General features: G+C 37.2%; 1 protein-coding gene across 1 annotated transcript; it reads left to right on the forward strand.

Annotated features, from left to right (window-relative positions):
- Window positions 1–1,176: 1,176 nt before the first annotated feature.
- zfyve9b (zinc finger, FYVE domain containing 9b) lies at window positions 1,177–27,666 on the forward strand. Its single transcript, XM_015603330.3, has 16 exons — window positions 1,177–1,415; window positions 3,898–4,568; window positions 6,004–6,103; window positions 6,228–6,379; window positions 7,186–7,309; window positions 8,534–8,656; window positions 9,641–9,796; window positions 9,909–10,136; window positions 12,134–12,216; window positions 12,303–12,407; window positions 13,982–14,132; window positions 16,416–16,496; window positions 22,656–22,818; window positions 23,042–23,147; window positions 23,238–23,414; window positions 24,954–27,666. The coding sequence occupies exons 2-16, from the start codon at window positions 4,068–4,070 to the stop codon at window positions 25,113–25,115; spliced, it is 2,412 nt and encodes an 803-aa protein (XP_015458816.3). The 5' UTR covers window positions 1,177–1,415; window positions 3,898–4,067; the 3' UTR covers window positions 25,116–27,666.
- Window positions 27,667–27,811: the final 145 nt, after the last annotated feature.

Consider the following 27,811-nt stretch of genomic DNA (forward strand, 5'->3'; position numbering starts at 1 on the left):
GTTTTGATAAAGCAAATTAAAATTTTAGGTTGAAGCTAAACAAAAATAATTTAGCAGAAGACTGAATGCTTAATTTCAAAGGGTTTCCTTTGTTTATCCTGCATACATTAAATAGCTTAAATGTATTTTTTTTTCATTGTTTTGTATAAATTGTTTAGTATTTGGTCAAACAAACAAACAGTGCTATATATATGTACTTTCCTACTCAATCACTATTACCTACACAACACTGGTAACCTTCTCCACCTAACAGCTAAGCTGCTGTGGATGTTTATGATCCAAACCACAATATTTAACCAAACATGATCCTACAGCCAGGTTGCCGTAACCATTTATCAGCAACATTTAACCTAAACGTGAAGATCAGATCCAAGACCTAACCCCTGAGGAATGCATGTAGAACATCGCATAGCAAAATTATCATTTACAAAAATTATTTTGGCCATTTGCTTTTGGTATTTGTGAAAATAAATACTAAAGTTGGTGTAGTTTCATATGAAAAATGAGCTTTGTAAACAATATAACTATTGTTATATTCTTTTAATGTTTTTACTATTATTATTTATGATGATTTCAATCAAACCAACAAAAAAATGTTTTATTATTATTATACACATTACAAACATACAGCTTGGGAAAAAATAAAATCCCACTTAAAAATTTAGTTTCTTTGATTTTACCAAATTAGAAACCTCTGGAATATAATCAAGAGATAGATGCATAATCAGAAGCCATCATTGGCACAAAGTTATCCAAAAGAGTTGTGTAAGACTGGTGGAGAACATGCCAAGATGCTTGAAAACTGTAATTAAAAACCAGGGTTATTCCACCAAGCATTGATTTCTGAACTCTTAAACCTTTATGAATATGGATTTGTTTTCTTTGAGGTCTGAAAGATTTGCATTTTCTTTTGTTATTTCAGCATTTTCTGCAAATAAATGCTCTAAATTACTATGTTTATTTGGAATTTGGGAGAAATGTTGTCCATAGTTTATAGAATAAAACAACAATGTTCATTTTACTCAAACATTTACCACTGCCTATTTGTCCACCAAACCTTCCTGCATAAATTCATGAATTACCATTTTTATGCAGATTTCTTTTTATTTAAACTGGTGGAATTACTGAGGGTGAGATTCAGGCAGTGATGCATGAGCACAGTCTGCTTGAAAGTATCTGTCCGGAGTTTTTCTCACAGCTCAGACCCTCCCTGAGGAAAGGCAGTGATATAATGGGGCGAGCCTGAGTCACCGCTGCCTTTCTCATAGGACGTTTTAATTCAGAGCAACCTTCAGGTAGTTTATAAGAGCGCGGTGAGCTCATATTGATTCGTGCTGTGGGGCAGATCAGGGGGATGAACGGATGGGATGTGAAGGATGTCAGTGTTTGTAAATCAGCTTCTTAACTGATTAAAGGTGAGTAACCTTTTATAATAATGAATATTATTCTGTATAAGGCTAGTTTATAATGTGTGCTGTGAATGGATGTGTTAGAGTGGGCTAAAGGAGACGCTCTGTGTGTGTTTTTTGCTGCTCTGTGATCAGTAGTTAGCTAGTAAGCTGATGTTAATGTGGGGCTCAGCCTGACCACCAGCTCTTACTGGAGTTGTCGCATTGCTGCAGTCGCTTGGCTGGCTCTCTCCGGCTCTCTGGCTCGGGGAGACCGGGTGCTGTAGCCGCACTGACTGCGTTTTTTACAGATAACCAATGAACTATATTATTCAGTTAGTTATTCATTTATCAGTTGAGGACTGTCTGTACTATAGCGTAGTATGCGAAGACGTTTGGGCGCTGACCGAAGATGCAAATGTGTGTGTTGTGTACGATGCGGCTTGACTACTGGAGCTGGGTAATCCAGGTCCGGAAAGTAGAAATCCATACCAGGATTGTGCTCCAACTGCCGCTGCCGCCCAGTCAGAGTGAGCACAACCTGGGATGGATTTCTACTTTCCGGACCTGGATCCGGACCCCAGCTGTAGTAGCGAGAACAGCATGCGGGAGAGCAGTAGGCAGTAGCAGAAGTGCTGAGAGTTGTAAAAGGCAGTTGTGAAAGTGCTGACAGGCCGGTAAAAGGGGCTAAACGAGGTGACCAAAATGAATAGATAGGCCACTAGCCCGGGGGGCTACCGGCGTTTCCCCCTCAGTGTAATACAGCGTGCTGCAGGGCCAGTAACAATAGCCGCACGCGCTGCTGTGACGCAGGTGTTGTTTTAGGGCTCAGTTTTTGGCTCCTAAAACTATGCTAAGCTAAGTTCCTATTAAAAACAATATGTCTTTATTTTAGATTCGTTAATGAGTTATAGGTTCGTTTTTATTATCGTTTATATGAGCTTGTCATTAATGAAATATATGGGCATAAAAGTAAAACAATATAAAATAACTGCATGTACAAATATAAGCACTAATGAACATTATAAAGCAAGTTTTGTAGTAATATTTATTTAAGCAGTTTTATATACTGACATTAAACGTTACAGTATGTGGGGCCCATAAAATAGGAATTCTTATGTATGTGAAAAATATTCTATAAAATATATGTTCTGTATATGTTGAGCTCATAAAACATATGTATGATTATGGATGTGAAATATTTTTTTCACATATACATGCATATGCATGAAATACCATATAAATATGAATCCTATAGTTGGGTATTTAAAGTACAGCTCTGGAAAAAAATAATAAGAGACCACTTGAGTTTCTGAATTACATTCTCTGATTTTGCTATTTATAAGCATATGTTTGAATAAAATGAACATTGTTGTTTTATTCCATAAACTATGGACAAAATTTCTCCCAAATAAAAATATTGTCATTTAGAGAATTTATTTGCAGAAAATGAGAAATGGCTGAAATAACACAAAAAAATGCAGATCTTTCAGACCTCAAATAATGCAAAAGAAGAAAACAAGTTCATATTCAGAAAGTTTTAAGAGTTCAGAAATCAATATTCGGTTGAATAACCCTGTTTTTTAATTACATTTCCCATACATCTTGGCATGTTCTCCTCCACCAGTCTTACACACTGCTTTTGGAAAACTTTTTGTCACTCCTGGTGCAAAAATCCAAGCAGTTTAGCTTGGTTTGATGGCTTGAGATCATCCATCTTCCTCTTAATTATATTCCAGAGGTTTTCAATTTGGTAAAATCAAAGAAACTCATTATTTTTAAACGGTCTCTTATTATTTTCCAGACCTGTATATGTACACATTTTATTATTTCATATGTTATAAACCTATGTCTACATATATCCAGAGAATGTATGCATAAAAAAATAATAATAATAGATTGCCTTAAAAGGAAACATACAACTTGCAACTTCTTGCAATGTTTTTAGAATGTTACATGTACATTACTTTCGGAACTTTTGCTCCTAGTTTTAAGAGAACTGTTAGATATTGTTAGCTTACATAATGTTAGGAATGTTCCCGGTTAAAGTAGAGTAAAAATAAAGTGTGTGTGTGTGTGTGTGTGTGTGTGTGTGTGTGTATATATATATACACACACACTTTATTTTTACTTTATTTTTAAAAAGAAATTGTGACCTGTAATAGCTTTAATAAGACAGACTCAATAGGTAATACTCTCGGTCACTGTTTTTGTAAATTAGGCATTTCTCCCCCTCGTATTACTTAATTTACATAGGTTACATCATTTCTTTAGAGGTAAACCAAAATGTCTTATGATGGTTTCCAGCTGCAGAGTAGCCAATATCGCAGTGCCTAAGTCAGCATATTGTGAACTGCATGGGCATAAACCTACTGCATGAGACTATGCCTAGCTGTAAATCTGTGCTTAACTGCAGCAGTGCTCTCTGCAAGCCCTCCTTATTAAAGTGTTGCAGAATAGTGATGGCAGCACGCTCCTATATTCACCCACACTGGCTTGATCTTCACAGGGAGAAGGGCAGCTATGCGATCCATCAGGCACCACACCACTGTCCTGCAGACCACACCAGACTGCCTTGATTAGAGGGTGATAATCAAAGCTGAGCGTGACGTAATGCGGACAAAAGCATGCTGAGTGACTTGGCAAGCTTGGCGAGCCCGGCTGAACTTCGCTGAGAGGATGAGGCAGGCAGTAACTGCCACTCTCTCTGTGTGGGGGGAGAGACGCTTCGGTTACTCCACGCTGAAAGACTCCAGGGAGGCACTGCTGGATGAGGGCTGGCTCATGCCTGGCCTTAAGGAGGACTCTGTGATAGAGGAGAAGGAGCTGGCCGACAGCGAGCAGGAGCAGCTGGAGGTTGTGCTGGGAAGTGCGCCGTCCACCCCAGAAGATGCTCAGACCCAGGGTGACCCAGGCCAGCCTGAGACAGACACACTGTCCTCTGCCCACAAGTGTGAGTCACCGTCAGGCCGCAGAGCCAGTGTGAACGTGACTGGGTCTGAGATTGGAGCGTCCCATGTGAGGAGGGGGTCTCTTGGTGCCCTCCCTGTGCAGCGCTGCAGCTCCCTGGGCTCCACAGCCCCTCAGTGGGTCCCTGATTCGCAGGCTCCTGCGTGTATGAAATGTGGCTCCAAATTCTCCTTCACAAGGAGGCGGCACCACTGCAGAGCCTGCGGGAAGGTACGGGACGGAAATCCTGTTATGAAATGCAGAGTTAATTCGGTGTGACTAATTTCAAGTTAATTAAAAATTTGGGTGGGTAGTGTGGGGGCAAGGGGTGTTGTATTGCAGAGCAGTAGTTCGTTTTGGGCATTTGTGATAATGTTCATTATCAAAATACTTTCCTAATATATAACAATTTGTATTATCTGTCTACGACCAAAAAATATTTTTATTTGTTTTTATTTTGTTACTAGTATTTTATTTTTATTAGATTATTAGGGCTGGATCTCAAACTGTTACCCCACCAAAATGAATAGATGAAATTTACTTAGCAATAGCTGCAAATGTTTAATAAAACATATCAATGCAAGACCTGGTAAACCACTAAAGCTATCATCATTACTCTTTATAATGCAATGTGTCTAGCCATGACTATACACTGTAAGCCTAGAAGGATTATAAGCCTAGAAGGAGTATAAAAATATATGCAAAAACTTTAAGGAACTTTAACTGAAAAAACCTCCACAGAGCGACACCAACCCCCAGTTCAGAATTCAGTAATAACAGCAGTAGTATTATAGACTTTATTATCACGTTTGTTATGGTGTTATTATTCTAGCTCTATTTATTTATGTCTCATTAATTCTGTCATACTCACAGTACTGTCAACTTTTTATCTGTAGACATGATTTTGTGGTAATAGGTGCACAAAATTCAAAGTAATGTGCGATCATCTGATCCCAGCTAACAATGCTAAGATAGGACATTAAAATAGACATTTCTGTTTGGATTTTCCATAAAACACTCATAAATGATCATAAAATCTGCTGTGGTATATTCCAAAAATGTTAGCTAACTATTTTTTGGAAATCAAGTTATCTCAGCTCAGAGTGGGTTCATCATCCTCAGCTTCACTGAGTTAATTAGAATGCAGCATAACAAATTAAACAAGGGTACTGTTGGTTTTCTCAAAGCAATCAAAGCCTCATTCACCATATCTTCCTGTACATTTTACGTAAAATATTAACAAGAAAACAAGTCTATGGCATGTTTTTATTGCTTTTAGTTTTGTTTTAAATCTAAAATAAGAAAGCACTGGTACATGTCAAAATCTTCAAGAAGAGCAAGTAGAGTCCAGACCCCTATATCATTGAAAGTGTTTGAGATTACTTAAAAGGAGTAGACAACTCATTCTTAAAGTGGGTCCATAATACTGAGCAATGTGTTGCTATATTAGTCATATTAAGTTTTGTTAAATATATGTTTTCTGTTGTTTGTCCTGATGCTGAAAAATGAATCGCTGTATTTGCACATTTGATCGGATTTTAGCTAAACGAATGGTGTTCTCTGACATTTTAACAGTATGTATAATCAGGGACTTGGTGGTCTGTGTTGCAGTAGTGTCTGTTACACTTGTGTCTGTGTGTGTGTATATGGTCTGTGTGATCTGCAGGTGTTCTGTGTGGTGTGCTGTGACTTAAGATTCAGATTAACTCACCTGGGTGGAAAAGAGGGGCGTGTCTGTGTCACCTGTCACTCAACTCTCATTAACAGTGGGTATTTAAAGGCATAGCACTACTTTCATCACCAAATAGATACAGATAGCAGTTTATTCATTTAAATATGGATTTTCCTGTAACCTATAAATCTTTTTGTCTTTCTGTCTGTACTTCACAGGAACTCTTCGGAAGGAGCAAAAGAAAGTTTGGTTTGCTGACAGTGTTGAATCAAAAAATGAGTCGTCCAGTGCCAATAATACTCCAACTCACATGGATGCAATCCAGACACACACTCCTGCAGCAGCTCAAGTGGTGTCAACGGATCTGCCTGTGAGCTTACTAGAAGCATTATTGGGTGCTTTCTCCTTTTGTGGTCCAGCAATTCTGTTTTACAGTAACTGTAGAACTATACAGCATGAAAATGTAAAGTAGTGTTCTTTGTGGTTAAGTGTTGTTTGACTCTCTGAATACTCTCATTACCTCAGGGTAATAGTTTGGTGAAAAACTCTAATTATTTACATCACTTTGCCATAAGGAATTTGTTCAGTGTTCAACTTTACTCACATGATAACACCTCACAACTTATACAGGTGAGGACGTTCCCAAACCATCCACTGCAGTAATACTTCATGATCAGTTTTCATTCTGCTATCCCATGCATGTAAGCTTGTGTATATATAGCACACAGAAATTAGACAGTCAAACAAAGGTATGTTTATACAGATTATGTTTATTAAAGTTGCTGTATTTTAGGAATTTTATCCATGGTGATAGGACTTTGCATGACAGCACAACCGTCGTTAATTAATTTTGGTAATTCATTTTCTGGCAACCTTAATTGGCTTCATTGTAATGGTTTCTCTGCATTTTTGGATCATTGGTTGTCTAGCCAGTTCTCAGGTCCCTTTCTTATTATTCAATACGATCATATGACAAAGGTATAAACTTTGCCATTTGTTTGTAGCATTTAGGAATTTAGCATTTACAATTGTTTGCCACATAGATTGGTGTGATTTTAACCTATAAAATTACTCTATAATTGAGGCAGAAGAAATAAAGCTCTTCTAAAGAACAATCATTTAAAATGAGCTCAAGAGTTTGAGAATGAATGATATGGATGCTTCTCTTTATTGTAGGAGTTGCTGAACTCACCTTGCTTGGAAAGGGAGGAAGTGGTCAACAGCCCCAAAGGAAGCTCAGCTAAACCCTTACCACACAAGGGACTTCCTCCCATCCTCACATCTACAGGGGTTAAAGGAGGTATGAAAATTCTCTTACTTAGTCAAAAATAGCTGGGTATTTGGCGTCAGTCAGTTCAAGTTTTCTAGTTTTCTATGAGAGTGTGAATCCTTAAGTCTCACATAATCCCGCTTGGCATTCTTGAAATCTTTTTAATGGGGATGTTCAAGGAAAAATTACATCTGGACCATGTTAGGTTGCATTAGGAATGTTTTCGAGATGAATCAAAAAAGTTTGTAAGGTAAGGTTTGTGTAATTTCAATCTTTTTTTTTTTTTTTTTTTGCTTGATAGTTTGATGTGTATGTTATATGTTTTAGGCACGTATGACAGTTTATTGTGACACGTACTGTATTGGCAATTTATTCACAGTACACAGAATTGGTTTTATTGTGTCCCAGCTTAACTTAGCTACAGCAAGAAGAATTTAGATGTGATGCAGTCGATGCAATGTCGATGCAATCTTTGAATGTCTTTCCTGATCAAGGGTGTGAAAAGAGCATAATTTTTGACTGTCTCAATAGAGGCATGTGTGTACAATGTGTTGTATAATTGTTTCAATTTTTGCACCAGGAGTGGCATAAAGGAAGTGTGTAAGACTGGTGGAGAAGAACATGTGAACTGTGATTAAAACCAGGGTTATTCTATAAAATATTGTTTTCTGAACTCTTAAAACTTTATGAATATGAACTTGTTTTCTTTGCATTATTTGAGGTCTGAAAGCTCTGCATCTTCTTTGTTATTTCAGCCATTTCTCATTTTCTGCAAATAAATGCTCTAAATAACAATATTTTTATTTGGAATTTGGGAGAAACGTTGTCCGTAGTTTATAGAATAAAACAACAATGTTCATTTTACTCAAACATATACCTATAAATAGCAAATTCAAAGAAACTGATTCAAAAACTGAAGTTGTCTCTTAATTTTTTCCAGAGCTGTATGTTAATGAAGGGTATTCAGTGAGAGTAGAAGAAGGCCGTTTCATTTGAAAAATTTTTACAGATGCATAAAAAACTGATATAAAGACATTCTGAAGTGCCTAAAAATCACCCTGTACATTAATAAGAGTTAAAAATATGAATAGAGGGGAACTCTTTCTTTAAGTCTCTACTTTGCCTATTCAGACACACTTTACACACAAGCACTGTGTTGTGGACACATACAAATCCTCAGCAGAATCATTTTTTTGTGGTTAACTGTCTTTGTAGAGTGTGCTGATCCAAGTTAGACGTATTTGTGCTGTGCAGATTACACGGTGGAGGAGAAGCGGACAGAGTCCTCACTGCTGGAGGAGCTGGAGCAAGGTCAGACCGAGCCGCTGGTGTTTGTCCTCAACGCCAACCTTCTGGCCATGGTGAAGATCGTCAGCTGTATGTCTGCTTATATCTTCGTACACTGGTCATTATGGGCCTGATTATGGAGATTAGAAATATGGTCTGGGCAGAGTGAACTGGTTGATGTATTGTATACGTGTACACATGCTATGTACATATTGTGCGTTTTGGATGCTTTCAAGAAATGTATGTGTTCTGTAAATGTGATAAGGTGGTAGGAACAGAGCTTGGCAATAAGAATTGTATTATTCCAGAGAACCCAGTTCCATTGATCCTCTGCTTAGTTCTGGGGAGGCTAATACCTCTCCAGGCCACACCTGGCATTAGGAGCGGTGCTAATAGGTTCATATTTATCTGCTTATGAGAGTCCTGTTCTATTAGCTGTACTTTTAAACAGGGATGTGTGTGTCCAGGACACTCCCACTTGGTGTTTTAATAGTTAGGTTTTAAATGCAAAGTTTGTATTGCTAATTGTCCAGCGGACTAAAATGATTACTAGTTTGAATCTCGGTCATGCTAATTGCCATCAACTACTGGAGCCCTGAGAGAACACAATTGGCCTTGCTTTTAGTGCGTGTCAGAGGAGGCGTGTGCTAGTCTTTACCCTCCTTGTGTTGAAGCATCACTAGTGATGGGCTGAGTAGCAGCTGAATGGGGGTGGAACAATTGGGCAGATAAATTGGGAGAAAAATGGAAGAAACTTAAGAAAAAAGAGAAAAAAAATGCGTTTCTATCACAGTGTTTTTTTGGGGGGGGGGCTTGTTATATGGGTGTGGGGGTACATTATAAAAACCACATATGTATTGTGGTAAATTCTGCCACAATATGCATATTGTGAATGTTTTCAGTACTTCACCAATTGCATGTTTAATTATAAAGAGAGCTAAATAATACTAATCATTGTAGTAGTTTTTATTCAGCTATGCAACAATGTTAAGATATTTAACATAAGAAAACAGAAAAAACAAATCCGAGTGCATGTGTGTATGTGTGTGTATTTGTGTGTGTGTTCTTCTGCAGATGTGAACAGGAGATGCTGGTGTGTGATGTCTAAAGGGATGCATGCTGTGGGTCAGCCAGAAGTGGTCGTGCTGTTGCAGTGTCTGCCCGAAGAGAAGAGGTTCCCCACAGACATTTTCAGCCACTTCATTCAGATCTACTGGGATGCACAGACTGGTAAACGTTCTGTTGCTTCTGAATGCCACACTTAATCATTTTGGCATCATTTCAGTGTTGTTCCAATCCATTCTACATTCTGCTAATGTTCTTTACTGCTTTAACTTTACAGCAGGAAAGCTCTTGAACCACCTGAGTCACTCGGTGGCGGCGCGAGGGTTCCTGGGCAGTAAAGAACATGCTGGCTTTCTCTACATGCGTCCAACGTTCCAGTCCCTGGATGGCTTGCCTTTGCCTCCACAGCCCTTTTTGTTTGGCCTGCTGATCCTGCGGGCTGAGATTCCCTGGGCTAAAGCCTTCCCGTTGCGACTGATGCTGCGTTTGGGTGCAGAATATCGATGTGAGTAGTTTTTTTCTGTTGTATGTATATTAGATTAAAACGCTCATATTCATTATATAGTTGTGATGTCATACATATGAACACATTTACTGCAGTGTAGCACTGCCCATTCATGTCATTATGAGAGGAAACATTGCTACTGCAGACCATTAATACCAGAGTTATTAAGAAAGAAGATGGGGAGGGGGAGATAAGGGGGGGGGGTGTGATTTAACGTTGTACTGTCCTTGACTATCGGCCAAGGCAGATGTATCATTTTAAAGCCTTTCAAGTGAACCAGACATCCAGAAGGTGTGGCTAGACTGATTTGAACATGGTGTTCTTTATATTTCAGCTCCTGAATCAGGCTTAACAGAGGACAGCCAGTCAGAACAGATGTTGTTTACATATCAGCCATAAAGTTGCAGTTATCAAAAGCTGGATTATGTAAAAGGATGGAGGATTAAAGGTTTGAAATGATACATTAAATCCACAAATATAGATTATATAAATAGAAATTTGGTACCGCAAATTATTTGGCCAAAATAATTGATTCAGTGAAAACCAAATAATCTATGCTAAACAATATTGTGCTTTGTGTTTTGTTTGTCTGCTGCATTATTAAACATGTTCATTGTTCTATACATATTTTAATATTGTAGTTTTGTACCAGACACTGAAGCAGCCTAAAGGAACCCTGGTTAACTGGGTCTGGCAATGTATAAAAATTTCTGTTTTACGTTTTAAGAGAGCCAAAGTGAACTAATTATTTTAAAACCTATTCCATTAGATCATTAGATTAGTTGTTTTAATTAGGTATATATCTGGAAAAATCACAGTTACTATTACTATAAACGTTCGTAAATGCGAAAAAATGTATGACACTGTATTGGCCAATCCTATTAGACCAAATATTTCACATTGGAGAAGTCAAATATGTATATTATGAAGAATAAACGTGGAGTTTTTTGACAAAATTGGGGACCCTTTATGGGTTGCATAAATAGTTTAGATTATATATAACTTTAGACAGTTTGTAAGATGTGGGTTAATTTTATTATGTGGAGGAGCTGTTTATCTATTTATTACTTTATCTAACTATATATATACATATATATAATATATATATATATATAATTTTTTTTTTCTTTTTTTTTTTAACGAGGGGGGCTGTTTGTGTGTTACTGTCCATGTGTTTAATTCATTCAGGCTCATTTGTTTAGCTGTGTCTGTCTGATGTTGTTATAGGTAAACTCTAAATAAAAAAAATACAGCTCTAGAAAAAAAATAAGAGACCACTTGAAAATTCTGAGTTTCTTTGATTTTACTAAATTGAAAACCTCTGGAATATAATCAAGAGAAAGATGGATGATCACAAGCCATCAAACCAAACTGAACTGCTTAAATTTTTGCAACAGAAGAGGTATAAAGTTATCCAAAAGCAGTGTGTAAGACTGGTGGAGGAGAACATTCCAAGATGCATGAAAACTATAATAATCAAAAAATAACGAGTTATTCCTCCAAATATTGATTTCTGAACTCTTAAAATTGTATGTATATGAACTTGTTTTCTTTGCATTATTTAAGGTCTGCATCTTTTTTTATTATTTCAGCAATTTCTGATTTTCTGCAAATAAATGCTGTAAATGACAATATTTTTTATGGAATTTGGGATAAATATTGTCCGTAGTTTATAGAATAAAGCAACAATGTTCATTTTACTTAAACATAAACCTATATATAGCAAAATCAGAGAAACTGATTTAGAAACTGAAGTGGTCTGTTAATTTTTTTCAGAGCTGTATTTTTGGTTATTTATTTATGTAATGGTAAAGAAAGTGGTACATCTTAATTTAGTACACTCCTGTCAAATATGGCATCATTGGGGACAAATGCAATTAAAAATAATGCATAATTTATATCCTTGCTCATTTTAAAAGATGTATCAGATATGCACTATAGTATTTTAATATTAAGTGTTTGGATGTTGTCTGTGTCTGCCTGTTTCTCTCCTGTAGTTTATCCCTGCCCTCTGTTCAGTGTGCGCTTCAGAGAGCCGCTCTTTGGCCAGATTAATAACAGCATCATGAGACTCCTAGTGGTAAGTCTCAACATTTGTGATATTTGGTTCTATATTGAGTTACAGGATGTAATATTTTCTACAGTCTTTGATGTTTTGATGCTTAGGACTTTCGCTTCTACCGTTACACGTTGCCGGTGGTGACAGGCCTCATGGTTGATTTGGAGGCACGGAGCACATGCATCACGATTCCTAAATCACGGCATGCTGAGGTAATGAAGCTCACCAAGACCACACCTTATCAGGAACCATTCAATAAACGCTGCTTCTGACACTACTGCTCAGATGTAACAAATTTTATAATTAAAGTAGCAGTATGACAGATGAGAATTTGAATTTGTTGTCCCTGGGTTCACCCTACAGGTAGGAAACGTCACGTTTTAACTGCAGTTAATACAAATTATGCTGTGGGCTCCCCCTTGTGGGAAACTGGATGTGAAAGTGAAAGAATCATGTGGAATGTTGCAGTCGGGTAGCATTATCAGATGTAGAAATAGAAATTCAGTGGCTTGCAAAAGTATTAATACCTCTTGAACTTTTCTGTATTTTGTCACATTACAACCACAAACAAATTTATTTCATTTGAATTTAATGTGAAAGACCAACACAAAGTGGTATACAATTGTGAAGTGTAAAGAAAATGATGCATGGTTCAAAACAGTTTTTACAAATAATTGCAATTTGAATGCAGTTGGTTGCACTTAAAGAAAAGGGAGCTGAATACTTTTGCACACCACACTTTTCAGTTTTTTATTTATACTTTATTTATTTATTATTTCATGTATACCACTTTGTGTTTGTTTTTCACATTAAATTCCAATGAAATATATTTTTGTTTGTGGTTGTAATGTGAAAAAATATGGAAAAGTTCAAGGGGTATGAATACCTTTGCAAGCCACTGTATAGCATGGGTTACACTGCTTTACGCAGTTCTTACAAATGATATTGTGCAGCTCTAGTAGCACTAGTATAGTGTCCCGGCTCAGAATGCTGATCACAGAGGCACCATTCTCCCTATTGTAGTCAGTGGAGCATCAACATGATTTTGAAGCTGTTAGTTAATAATACAAATGTTACATATGTTTAATTAAGTTAAATTCTAATAATAATAATAATAATATATATAAATACAGAGGTTGGACAAACTGAAACACCTGTCATTTTAGTGTGGGAGGTTTCATGACTAAATTGGAGCAGCCTGGTGGCCAATCTTCATTAATTGCACATTGCACCAGTAAGAGCAGAGTGTGAAGGTTCAATTAGCAGGGTAAGAGCACAGTTTCGCTCAAAATATTGCAATGCACACAACATTATGGGTGACATACCAGAGTTCAAAAGAGGACAAATTGTTGATGCACGCCTTGCTGGCGCATCTGTGACCAAGACAGCAAGAGCCACGGTATTCAGAGTAATGTCGGCATACCACCAAGAAGGACGAAGCACATCCAACAGGATTAACTGTGGACGCAAGAGGAAGCTCTCTGAAAGGGATGTTTGGGTGCTTCAATGTGCACCTTAACTCTCCTGTTTTTACCAGAACTGTCCGTCGGGACAATAAATTATTGTGGTCTAAAACCAGGTGTTTCAGTTTCATTGTCCAACTCCTGTATATTGAAATTTGTGTGCCTTCTAAGAATAAATCTAATCACATATGTGGTTAGATTGACTGAAAGTAAAGTAACATTCCAGAACATGCTATACTGCGGTACGTCTTGCAGCTTCACACAGCAGCTGTGATAGTGAGTCCTTAAATCAGGTCATGTGTCTTCTCTGGTTGCTCACTCAGCTGCTGAAGGCGCTGAATAAGTCGAATGAGAGAGTGCTGGCTATGGGAGCTTGCTTTAACGAGCGCGCCGACTCCCACCTCATCTGTGTGCAGACTGCAGATGGACAGTACCAAACACAGGCAATCAGTATCCACAGTCAGCCACGCAGAGGTAAACACACACATACGTACAGTGTAAAGCTCAAGACAACACAATATTTAAATTCCTGTTGATGGTACACAGTATTTTTTGCAGTATTTTAATACATAAACAAGCTGTACCAGTAGAAGCAGTAGACGGACGAACAATTGCTATTTAAATACTATTCTGTACTGCCTCCTTATAGTGAAATATGTGTTTTGGTCAGAACTGATGATCAGAAAAGTGTATAATGCACCTTGATAATACAATATAATATTGTCATTTTGCCTACCCCTTAACTACCAGCCTCTGAGCCACTGCCCACTATAGAAAAATATACACACAGATGCACTCTGCATTTAAGTGATTATATACAGCTCTGGAAAAAATTAAGAGACCACTTCAGTTTCTGAATCAGTTTCTCTGATTTTGCTATTTATAGGTATATGTTTGAGTAAAATGAACATTGTTGTTTTTTTCTATAAACTACAGACAACATTTCTCCCAAATTCCAAATAAAAATGTTTTATTTAGAGCATTTATTTGCAGAAAATGGGAAATGGCTGAAATAAAAAAAATATGCAGAGCTTTCAGACCTCAAATAATGCAAAGAAATCACGTTCATGTTCATAAAGTTTTAAGAGTTCAGAAATCAATAGTTGGTGGAATAACCCTGGTTTTTAATCACAGTTTTTATGCATTTTTGCGTGTTCTCCTTCACCATTCTTACACACTGCTTTTGGATAGTTTTATGCCACTCCTGGTGCAAAAAATCAAGCTGTTCAGTTTGGTTTGATGGCTTGTGATCATCCATCTTCCTCTTGATTATATTCCAGAGGTTTTTTAAATTTGGTAAAATCAAAGAAACTCATAATTTTTAACTGGTCTCTTATTGTTTTCCAGAGTCGTATACATATAAAACATTATGCAAAATTGAGCACAAAATCAAGCTTTTAAATTATATTTTTCTTTTTAAGGAAAAAGTTATATCTCACAGTTCCTCAATTAAATAAACTAGAAACTTATTATTATTATTATTATTATTATTATTATTATTATTAAATTATTTCCAGTACCATTGGATCCAAACATATTTTAATTGTAGCCTTACTAGAAATGTGAAGTAGATAAAATAAGCAGCATGCTATGCCACTGTTATTTAAAGAGATTTTTAGATACATACGGTAGAAAGTTCCTAAATATACCATATGTCTGTAAGGAGATGCAAAGCTACAGAATTTGCATACCACAGTGAGAACTTTTGTGAGTCTTCCCAGAAGTCCCTGATGAATGCCTATTCTTTGCTGCTTCATAGTCTAAGAAACTTGCATTAATTAATGCAGGTAATGGAAGAGTGAAATTCAGCTTTGTTCAAGAAAATGTCCTAAAGCACAAAAGCAAGGCTTAAAGTAAAACTGAGGTTCTAAAGAAGCTTAGTCAGTTTCTGGACTTCAGCAGTCAGTAAAGTTGTGTTGGCAGATTACACTTGAAATATCTGTTAAAGCAGAAACCAGGAACCTGGCTGCAGTAGTTGTTGCAGAACTTGTTACTGGGTTAAGGGGAAATTGCTATTTCAAGTGGGCAATTTAGAATATTTTTAATACATGTAAATGATTATGCAAAAATTATGTTTTATATTTCACTGTCCTTGCCATTATATTCTGTATTTGTTGCATGTGTGGGGAAGTGCTTTAGTGGAGGTGTGGATTCATATTTTCAGCACACCTGTTTCAGCTCACTCAATAGTTTTCAGGTTTTACTCAAGTTGAAAATTCCAAACCATGCTGGACTCCCTCAGTTCCCAACCCCTGCATGACAAACATGCAAAAATGGTAGTAATCTGGATTTTATGAACTTTATATGGTAGTGTTATGTCGCAAATTTATGCAGATGACAATGAAAAAATAGTACTTTTTATATATGTACATTGTACTTTTGGTTTTGACATTGTAGGATAGCCCTGTTTTCTGGGTTACAAAGTCTTAAAACACACACATACATACACACACACATCTTGTCCAAAGCTTCACACGCTATTGCAAATGCAACTACACAGTGAGATAAAGTACAAACAAAAAGTATAGCTTAAATAAGATAAATGCACATAAAGTAGTAAATTAAACTGTACACTACTCTAGTCCTTAATACAAAGCTCATTTGGTTAGAGAACAGTTTTAGATGCAATATTCCTCACTGACCACCAGGGTACACTAACAGCACAGCTCAAAGTGTCCTATATGGTTTTAAAATGCGTATTTGCTTGTTTTGAATGGTACGATTGTATAAAAATTAATGTTTCTTTGTGTTTTTCAGTTACAGGCTCCTGCTTTTTTGTGTTCAGTGGAGCCTTGAAAGCCTCATCAGGATACCTGGCCAAATCCAGCATTGTTGAAGGTCTCCTGTTTTAATTATTTGACTGTGGCATCTTGTTACATCTCAAATGTGTCATGGAATTGTGGACACACTGGTGTGTTTATTTCTATGGTTTGCATATTTGGTTGTTTGGAAGTGTGCAGGTTTTATGGTAATGTGTTTCCAGGATAGAATTAACTAGAAGTTTGTGTCTGTCCTGAACTACTGTACTGTACTGTTTATACTCATTGTCAAAGTTTTAGTCAGGAAAAATTGACATTTTATTTTGTTTATTTAAATTAGAAATTTATTTCAGCAGTAAATAAGCTTCTATCTGTGAGACATTATTGATCAATATTCCAGAGAGTAATCATAGTCCAAAAATACAGTACAGGATTAGTGGGGAAATTCTTTTTTGTCTTGGCTAAGTCTAGGTCTGGGAATCATACTATATGTGTAGCATTACAGCAAATACAAAAAAGCCTTAAACAGTGTTCAGAATGTGCTATTGGTATTTATATATGCATAAATATATATAAATGCTAAAATGGGATTGGTCATGAGATAACAGTATGTAAATTGATCATGAGGTGTTGAGTCAGGGGATGGCTTGGTAACTCCCACACCTGTATAGGTTGTTTGGCATTAGTGTGATCTTGTGAGTGAAGAATACATCATAAAAGGCATTACCACCTCAGTAATAGAAGAAATTTATATATCAAAGGTTTGCTTGACTTCTCTATGAACTCTGAACTTTGTCTTTTAATGTATTTTAATTAAGGATTATATAAACTATGTTTTGCATAGTAGTTATAATTGCTATCCTCGTTCAATGGGAGCTTTGACTCAGAAATAGTATAATTTATTTGTATGTATTGACTGATAAGTTGTGATTTTGAACAGTATTGTATATATTAATGTGTATGAAGGGACAGTTTAGCCTGTAAATCACTGTGTCACTTGCCATTCCCTTTAAGAGCCAGGTACTCTCTGACTTTGGATTGCTATTTAAATGGCGCGGGTGTAATAGGGTGTAAGATAGGGCCCTTCATTGATTAACAGTGGCTTCCAAATTGTCACATTGGCATGATATGCCAATGATATGATTGATATGGGTGATTACTGGATCTCATAACACCTTGGGGGCATTGGTGGCTCAAGGATAAAACACTAAAGGGTAATTGATGACAGGATCCACTAAGCTAGCACTGTTGGGCCCTTACACAAGACCCTTATGCCTCTCTGCTCCCTGGCCCCACAGCTACACATTGCTCCATGCATGTGGGCTCATTGTATTACTGTGTGTGTGTTTGCCTCACTTGTGTGTATGTGTGTGTTCAGTGCACGGATGGGTTACAGACAGAGGATAAATTCTATTTGTGTTCAACACAAATGGTAAAGGTCATTGTCTTATGTCTTGCCTTGTCTTCATTTCAGTGGATAATGCTGTGTAGTCCAGGTCTAGGCTTAAGTCCTACAGTTCTGTATATCTGCACATTGAATTTAAAATGATGTATTATGTTAATATGTAGAATCTGCCAGCTTTAATGTCAGGGTATATACATGTATATTTAAAATACATATATTTCTTTAGTAAATGGCATTTGTTGCCACATCTCAACCAACATTGACATTTCCTTCCAAGGAGGCTGAAATCTTTAAAGCCGTGGTCAAACCAATAAAAGTCCCAGACAGGGACTAAACCTAGTCTTAGACTATACATTCCTTTCAATTGGAAATCTCCAAAAAATGCCTTGTAGACCAAGACTATGCTTAATCCCTCTTTGTGACATTACTCTTATGTTTATAATTGATCTCAATCATTTTTTCGGACCTAGATATTGCATATTGTTTCTGGGCTGTTTAAAAAATGAGTTTAATTTATTTAGAATATTCCTAAACAAATGGCTGAATATTCTTTAATAGTTATAAGTTGATAAGTCTTCTTATTATTCTTTTATATTAGCATTATAACAGCAGCATACAACAGTCTTAAAATTACAATAATATTCCCTATCGCAGTCATTTCTAGGACAACATATTGTATAAAAAATAGTTATCGTAACAGACTTATGTGTTAATAATAGCTGATTGATACACTGTTCAGAGGTAAAAACAAATAAATACATAAATACATGAGAAGTTTAGCAACAACAAAGCACCATCCAGGTAAAGACATCATCTCAAAGACCGGCATACAGAGATGAAAACAAAACTAGCAGGTCCTTAGAGGGTTACCAGCATGATGCAAGCATCTGGTAAGGCTCGAGAACAAAAAGACAAGCCCAAAGTTAGCAAAGAACTGCATTAAAAAGCTTCAGACGAAGAGGAAGACTAAACTGCACCAGACTGATAAAATGAGGACAGTTTGGTATGAAAACAGGAACTGCTCTTGATTCAAATCCAACCACTTCCCCTATAAAAAATAGTGATATGAAAACAAGATTTTAAATTGTCTATGTAGTCAAATCCAACTGAACATTTCACTTACGGAAATACCTAAAGTAAGCAAGACCTAAAGTTCTACAGTCTACACACAAGAGAACTGAGGTCTGGAGACATCTTTAGGTTATGGACTTCGGCAGCTGATTGATGATTGCAAAGGATTTCTAACCAGATACTAAACATGACTATTTTATTTGGCTTGTTTCTGCAGAGGGCAAAAATCTATAATTCTCCATTAATGTAATATAATCCAAATGCAGCCATCGTGCCTATTTTTAAATGGAAAAATACACCTCATTAAGCTTGTAAAGTGTAGATTTTTGTCACGAGAAAGAAAACTAATGCTTATAGAAAATTAAATCAGTGTACAGATGGTAACCTTCTATTTGTACTCTGATTTTAAGAAAAAAAAAAAGGTTTCTTCATCTAAAATAAACTGGTAAAATTTTGAATTGGGCCCTAAATGTATTGCCTGTCCATGCTTCCTTAAAAATGCTTACATTTTGTCTAAAACAATGGCAGAGAAGTGCCTAAACTGTGGAACTGCAGCTCTGCTAGTATTACTGTTGCTTCTGTTTTACACATTGGATGCATAACTGTAAGCTATGTACAGCCGTTTGTGTCACAGCTTTTAAAATACATTATGGCTTTTCTTATTCCCACTTATATTTTTTTCAATCATTGAGATCAATTAACAAATTCAACAAATTTTGACATGGAAATAGTAAATTGTAGGTTGGATTTTATTTTCAATCCAAACTGACCAGTGAACTGTGAACCAACAATCTTTTAATCCTTTAACTTTTATGTATGGACACTATTTTCTCACCATGCTCTCTATTTATCCTTCTGATAGAAATATGCAGCTCTGGAAAAAAATAAAAATGAAGAGTTCCTTTGATTTTACCAAATTGATAATAACCTCTGGAATATAATCAAGAGGAAGATGGATGATCAAACCAAGCCATCAAACCAAGCTGAACTGCTTATTTTTTTGCACCAGGAGTGGCATAAAGTTATACAAAAGCAGTGTATAAGACTGGTGGAGGAGAACATGCCAAGATGCATGAAAACTGATTAAAAACCAGGGTTATTCCACCAAATACTGATTTCTGAACTCTTGGTCCGAAAGCTCTGCACCTTTTTGTTGTTTCAGCCATTTCTCATTTTCTGCAAATAAATGCTCTAAATGACAATATTTTTATTTGGAATTTGGAAGAAATGTTGTCCGTAGTTTATAGAGTAAAACAACAATGTTCATTTTACTCAAACATATACCTATAAATAGCACAACCAGAGAAACTGATTCAGAAACTGAAGTGGTCTCTTGTTTTATAAATTTACCAAGCACTATACAATACTTGTACACATATTTGTTATTTTGTCTAATTGCCTAATTTCCCTAATTAGGCAATCATGTGACATGAATGCTATGCAAAAACCCAATCTCTGTTCCAATCAGCCTCACAATAAAAGTGATGAAAGGGGAGATAGCATGGCCAATTGGGCTCTCTCTGGCTTAGGCTGCTGATTGCGATGCAAAAGAAAATGTGCTTCTAGTGACTTTGAACATGGCCTAATTGTTGGTGTCAGACAGGAATTTCTGTAGACAGATGTGCCTTGTTGATGAGAGAAGCCTGTGGAGAATGACCAGACTTCTGTGACAGATCACAGAAAGGTTACAGTAACTAGGATTACCACTGTGTTCAACTGTGGGGAACAGTAAAGCATTTCAAAATGCTTAGCAAAATTAACCTTGCGGTAGAAGGTCTATTACACTGGAACACTATGTCAGGTTCTGCTTCTGTCAGCCAAGAACAGAAAGCTGAGGCTGCAGTGTGCACATGTCCACCAGAATTGGACAATTAAAGTATGGAAAAGCATAACCTGGTCTCAAGAATCTGTAAGAGTCTGAGACACACAGGCTCCTGCAGCTTGTGTCCATGAATTCCACGAACACAACCTGCCTTGTTACAGTAGTCCAGGCCTGTGAAGGTAGTGTAATGGTTTGGGCAATGTTTTCTTAGCACATGTGAGCCCAATAATACCAATCAATCATTGTTTTAAATGCCACATAATATTTGAGTATTGTTGCTGATTGTGCTGATCTTTATGACAGTAATTTACCTATCTTCTAACGGCTACTTACACCCATGGAATGTGGTAGAAAGGGAGAGTTGCAGCATGACAACATGTAGAAACAGCGTGTTTCTAAAGAATGTGTAGGGATGTTTGTTCATGTCAATTTCACTCATGTCAACACGGGCCAGAATTTGAAAAAGTAATGTCTAAAATATGTTTAGGAATTCAAATTATGAAGAATTGACTCATTTTTTCAGAGCAAAATAAGACTTGACTCAGTGTTATTATAGTATTCCTAATTAAGTGCTCTTTAAGCATGTGCGATTTAATCCAAACCTGTAACAATTTTGTGACACAGCTTTAGATGGCTGTGGGTATTACCACCATCACCACTGTGAACATTTCTGAATTGGTCAGTTTCTTTAGAATGGAGAATTTCACAAGTGAATTATGCAGTTGTATGAGATGAATGACCCTTTAAAGTGTAAATGCTGAAGTCTACAATTACAGGTAACTCTGTAACTATTAAAAGTATAAGTCTTTATTACAAATATTACAAATTAGACCAGAGAGCAGTGACTACTGTTTTCTACCCCTTTATAAAACTGTTGGAAACTGTAGAAAACTGGCACAGCAAGAAGTGTCTGGCTGACCCACATGGCAACCTTTAAATCAGATTAAATGCAAGAATAAAGTCCTTGTTAACATAAGAAAATATAGAGCTTATATATAGCTTGTGTGGGCCATACACCCGTAGTACTGGAAAACTAAAAAGTAGGGATGTTCTAAAAAAAAAATGTGTGTGCATACCATAATGTCAAAGCTTAAAAAAATATATATGTATTTGGTGGAATAACCCTGGTTTTTAGTCACATTTTCATGCATATTGGCATGTTCTCCTCCACCAGTCTTACACACTGCTTTTGGATAAGTTTATGCCACTCCTGGTGCAAAAATTCAAGAAGTTCAGTTTGGTTTGATGGCTTGTGATCATCCATCTTCCTCTTGATTATATTTCAGAGGTTTTCAATTTGGTAAAATCAAAGAAACTCAGAATTTTAAGTGGTCTCTTATTTTTTTCCAGAGCTGTATATATAAATATATATATTGTACACAAAACTGTAATGTAATAGTCTTGTCTTGTGTTTCTATAGCTGCGTTTCAAAAACTAGGCTGAAGTCGAGGTTGGGTGGGTCCTTTCTGTTGCACTGTTCAGTGAAGGTTTCTCAGTAGCCTGTTGGTGATTTTGCCCAATTGTCACATGTTTTTTTTTTCTGATTCCTCACACAAATAACTTCTAAATACCTCTAAAACTTTTAACAACAGACTCAGCTCTGTAGTCTCTGTTTTCTGTTCCCAGTTTTCATTGTACATAAGCAGAGAACTACGGGTAACCAAGGATAAAAAGAGGATAAACCAGTTGCATCCTCAAAATCAGTTCAAAAGTCAACTGCAGCTAGCTTATATGTACACTCTTAATATATAGAAATGAGGCTATAAGGGCTATAAGCTAATGCTAGGCTGCTCAAAGGAGGGGAAAGGTGTAGGTGATGGAGGAGGCTTGTGTGAAGAGACAAATTACAGAACATAGAGATAAATTGCACATCTTCTAAATGCTTATGAGCCACTGTACCGTGTTGTAATAGTGTATTCAGATTAGTCTTTTCTTTTCAGATGGTTTGATGGTTCAAGTTACGATGGAAACCATGCTGGAGCTGCGGCGAGCTCTCCGTGACATGCGGGACTTCACCCTCACCTGTGGGAAACTCCAGCAGTCAGACAGACAGGAGTATGTGCACATTCAGTGGCAAGACGAGGAGCCTCGCTTCAATAAGGGGTGAGAGACAGAGTTCATTTGCATATCATAAAGGTCTGTGCTGATGATTGGTGTTTAAAACTTTACGGTGATATCAAAATAATCAAATAATGAGTTCATTGCCGTGGTCAATGACCTCCTAAAGTTACTGTGGCCTTGTAATCCTTTATTGTACCGCAGTGGTGTTTATTTTTTATTACTCCTGCACTCAGACTTCTGTCTCCAATCTTCTTCTGACTCACAGTATAATCAGCCCCATTGATGGCAAATCTATGGAATCCATCAGTTGTGTCAAGACACACCAACGATTAGAATATCGAGCCAACGGAAAGGTCATACGCTGGACGGAGGTACGCACCCACATGACTACTGTTGCCACTGAAATGTTTTCTGTGTTTTATGGAGACACTTTGTCAGAGTGTCAATTTTCCGCTCCACAGGTGTTCTTTCTTCAGAGGGAGGAGCAATCAAACGGGCCAAATGCTAACGCCAATCATAACCGCCTGACGGAACGGCTGGCACGGGCCTTCTGTTTGGCACTGTGCCAGTCTCTGAGCCTGCTGAAAGAGGATGGCATGACCAAACTAGCACTGCGGGTCACACTAGACGGGCAGAAGGTGAGCATGTGGCAAAGACTTTAAAGTTACAATCCATATCATTTTGTTTCTAAACTAAAAGCAGAAGCATTTTTAAATGAAGAAGAGATAAAATATTGTGTTTAATGGTACCAGTGTGCTGGAACGACCATCCCTGCTAAGTCTAATTTAAATATTCATTCTAAAAACTGTGGTGTCGGGTCACTTTTCATGGGAGTTCTTCCGGCCACATCACACGTGTTTTTACGAACCTACATTACACATACAGCCTCTAAAAGAGGATCCGGCTCAGTTTTACTAAACACGAGGAGCTGGTAGAGCATTGGAGACTTCAGAAGGAGAAACTCAGTGCTCCGTAGGTCATTTACTCATAGTAAAACCAAAGTGTGTAGCTGAAGGAAAGTTTCTGACTTAGCACGCTTTCTCTCTCTCTTTCTCTGACTGAACATAACCTGGAAGTTTAAAATGATTCTTTCACATGCTCGATGCAATTACCCATTTTCACCAAAAAGGGGCATAAATCCTAAAATGGACATCAGCTTTAAACAGTTGTAATATAAATGTTGTCTCTTCACTGAAGAGAATATCATCCTAACCAAAAGTGGGGTATAAAACAGTCTATCAGACCAATTCCATAACTGTTATGTAATAGTTTTGACTTTTTATTTTTACGCCTCTAAAATATACATCGATCTACTGCACTTCTAAAGGATTTTTAGGGCTAGGTTTACAGCTACCTTGGCAGAATTTGAAAGCGAAGATACAAGGTCTAAAATCTAATGCTAGACTGCACAAAGGTGTGAAAAGGAAACAGCCAGAAATCAGGATGGCCTTTTTTTGGTGTGCAGAAGCAAGGTGAGTAAACAGAAAAAAAAATAATGATAATAACGCTAGATTGGGCAGAAAAGGCAGAAGAGTAATGGGAATAAGACAGGACGTAATCTCATAATCTTATCCTGTGAGACATTATAGTATCTTAAACAAGCCAGTAATGTCTCTTTCATTATGTGGCAGAGTAATAGAGTTGTAAATAGAATTGTAAAAACACATCTGGGCGTTTTTTCCACCTACTCTACATTGAAAAAAAAACACTAGGAAACCTTTATTATTTCTGCAAAATCAAGGGTTTTAAAAAGAGTTTAACCTACGATTGTCAAACTGTGTATAACTGTCTAGATTCTGGACCATTGCTGTGAGGATATTTGACCGCATTTTACAAGAAGAGACTATTAATTAGATCAGATTGCTAAATGATCATCACCACACATCATTCCTGACAGCACTTTTCAACAGGGACTAAAAAGGGTACAACTTAATGTAGATTAGAAGGTGTTTCCACACACATTTTAAAATAAAGGGAATGTTTACTAGACAGGGATTCAATTTAGTCTTAGACTACACAGCATTATAAATGAGGATTTTATAAAGTCTTTAACTAGGCTTAATCCATGTCTTGGAAACTGCCCCATTGTGTATTTACTTACAACATGTACTGTAAAAACCCTCAAATACACATTCTACTCTATTTAGTCATTCTTTGCTAATGGCGTTGTGTTTCAGATGGAGTTCCTGGCAGGCAGTAATGGCCAGGCTCTGCCGCTGCACTACCAGGACAGTCTCAACCAGTCATTACGGGCCGTCGTACAGAGCGTCTCTCAGCGCCACGGACACGCTGCCCTGCAGCTGGAGCTCATTTTCTACATCCTGGAGGACATATCCTAGAGAACACCTGTCGGACCCCCCACCATGCTGCCATCTGCCTGACCATCCAGAGCTGGATGAAACGGAAGACAGACACACTGTGCCAAATCTCATAATTCAAGCCAATCCACTCTAAACCTTTCGTCTCGCTTTATTGATTACTGAAAAAAAATCGGTGGCAAATTTGCATTACTAAAATACCACTCTCCATATAACGCAGTGTTTCTCGGTCTTGGTCTTGGTCCCCCTCCCGCCCAACACTTGTTTCAGAGTATTCCCTGCTTTAACGCACTCACTGACTCTCTGAAGGGGCTTGTTAATGAGCTGATGAGTTGAATCAGGTGTGTTGAAGTGTTAAAGTACTAAGGCTGTGTTCAGACTGCAGGTAATGGCAATTTGTTTCTTGAAACAGAACAGATCTGTTGAGATGACTGTTCAATCCGTAACCCTGCGTTCACACTGGCAAGTGACAAGTCTCTTGTGGGTGGGTTGGAGGCAGTTTGTGCTGTCGGGAGTAGGTGGGTATCGGTATGGCCGGTTAGCATGCTATTAAGCTACCCATCAAGCTCTACTCCACTGTCTTCCAAGCTTTTATGTTTCTCCAAACTGCTCCTGAGTTTGTGCAAAACTGATCAAGTAAAACAGAAAGAGCAAAAACAGCAACTATATCCTTCTCTGTCTGTTTAGAACTGGAAATAGCATAGAGGACCTTGCACCCCATGTCTGTGATTGGTGCAAAGGATTTGTTTGGCTTATTAGTGTAGAATGTCACCCCACCGTGTCATAATTCATGTGCATAAAGTTGAGAAAATTTGAACTCTGTCTCTTGTGGCTTGTTGTAGCTACAAATTTTCAAGCCCTCTCGGAGGAAATGAATGGTGGCCTGTTGCTCTGTCGTCTGCCAGTGTGAACTAGGGATAGGTTATATGGCCCTAAAATAATATCACAATATTTTATGGTATTTTAGCGATAACGATACTCTTGGCGTTATGACAAAACACTAAATAAAAAAATTATATAAAAGGAATACACTGCTGTGAAAAAAATCTAATTACATTTTATTATTGCATACAATATGATATGACACACCCCAAACTGAGATATTAAAAATACAGAATTTTATCATATTCATAACAAGTCAATAGTCCAGAATGTCATGATACTAATAATGCACTCCAGATATCTCCATATATCCAGGACTAAAGTAAAATAAATTATACTAGACAAATATAATCTAGATATATAGTAGATATATAATGGGAAATGAGAAGAGTGTGAATTTTTCTTTTGTTGCTAAAAATAGCAAAAAATAAATAAAAAATAGAACCCTGATTTGATAATTAGGGATGAGTGATCTGGAACGATATTTCTGGGTATAATATTGTTCACAATATTTAAGAATGTTGACGATATTACTGTGTATGATACAATATGGCACACAACCTAGTGTGAACGCAGGGTTTTGGCTTTGTTTAGACTACAGATTTTCAGAGAATTTTGATGCTATGAAAAGCCAGAAAGCACATTAAACCTATGGATTTGGATGTGGTTTGAAATGTGTTTACAACCAGCATCTCAGTCTGGACACTGGTCACTTTAACCACCTGTTGCGTCAGTTGCAAAATATGAGAAATAATGACCTCTTTATGTATAAAGTAGGGGAAGTGTGTTGGTCCAAAAAGATGCCAAAGGTACAGCAACCCATGCATTAGATACACAAATCCTATTAATATTCAGTCTGAACATGAAACATGAAAAATGAAAAAAAAGAAAAAAAGATTTTGGCTGGAAGTCTGAACATAAATTGAATATGCAGGACAGATGGGTGCCAGGTCCAGGATTCAGAAACAATGCTGTAATGTAATGTTAAAAATTAGCTTTGTATCTCTCCTGTAGATCTTTGTGAGGGTTCTAGGTGTAGACTCTTTAAACCTAGCCAATGGATTCATTCAGAAATTCTGAGTCGTGTTAAAATCATGTTGCCACCAGCAGCAACTCCTCTGTTGCTTTGTTAGACGAGTAGCATTATCTGTACATGTTTCTGGCGCCATACATAAGCGTTTTTGGAGATTTTGAGGACTTTGGCGCGAGGCTAACATGCATGTTAAACAACACTGAACATTGAAGACAAACAAGACAAAAAAAAAGACCAAAGGATTCAGAAAATCATAAACGAATGATGACTAAAACTTCGCATGACCTAAAACTGGAGTTCTTTTTCTAGGCATTATATTTGCTGCGTTCATAGTCTTCCATGTACTACTGTGAAGAGGTCATTCTGGGTGTTTTAGGTTGAGCCTGGTTTGTAGATTATACAGGTACCTTCCCCGCTTGTCACTGTACAAATACCATTTACGTCTGCGCTGTACAAACACCCGGCTTGACTCCTACTGTTCTGTGTGAAATGGAGCTGTGGGTGTGGCCTGACCTCTGCCCTACATTCTCCTACACTTGAAAAGAGCAAGTAAAAAGCTGTTGAAATTATGGAGTAGTAAATGATGATCATAATTTTTTCATATGCACTAAACAGATTGGGTTTCTTTCTTTCCCCAGAATGGACCCTCTGACCCTGCCTTCTGGTTTCCTCTTACTTTTTCCACTCCGCACACACAGACACACAGCGTAGGATGCTTTCTGAACAGCCAGCTGCGCGCTAAAGAGTGTCTGTTGCCCCTTTCAGACCAAGGAGAATGGAGGTCTTGTATACATCCTACATG

Source organism: Astyanax mexicanus, chromosome 16, assembly GCF_023375975.1.
Source record: "Astyanax mexicanus isolate ESR-SI-001 chromosome 16, AstMex3_surface, whole genome shotgun sequence".
Lineage (NCBI taxonomy): Eukaryota > Metazoa > Chordata > Actinopteri > Characiformes > Acestrorhamphidae > Astyanax > Astyanax mexicanus.

Excerpts from the sequence above, each read along its gene's own strand:
- zfyve9b (XM_015603330.3), top strand. The coding sequence starts at position 4,068 with ATGAGGCAGGCAGTAACTGCCACTCTCTCTGTGTGGGGGGAGAGACGC. Across the intron at positions 10,137-12,133 it reads TTTGGGTGCAGAATATCGAT|TTTATCCCTGCCCTCTGTTC; the intron begins GTGAGTAGTTTT and ends TCTCTCCTGTAG. Across the intron at positions 23,148-23,237 it reads AGGTCATACGCTGGACGGAG|GTGTTCTTTCTTCAGAGGGA; the intron begins GTACGCACCCAC and ends TCCGCTCCACAG.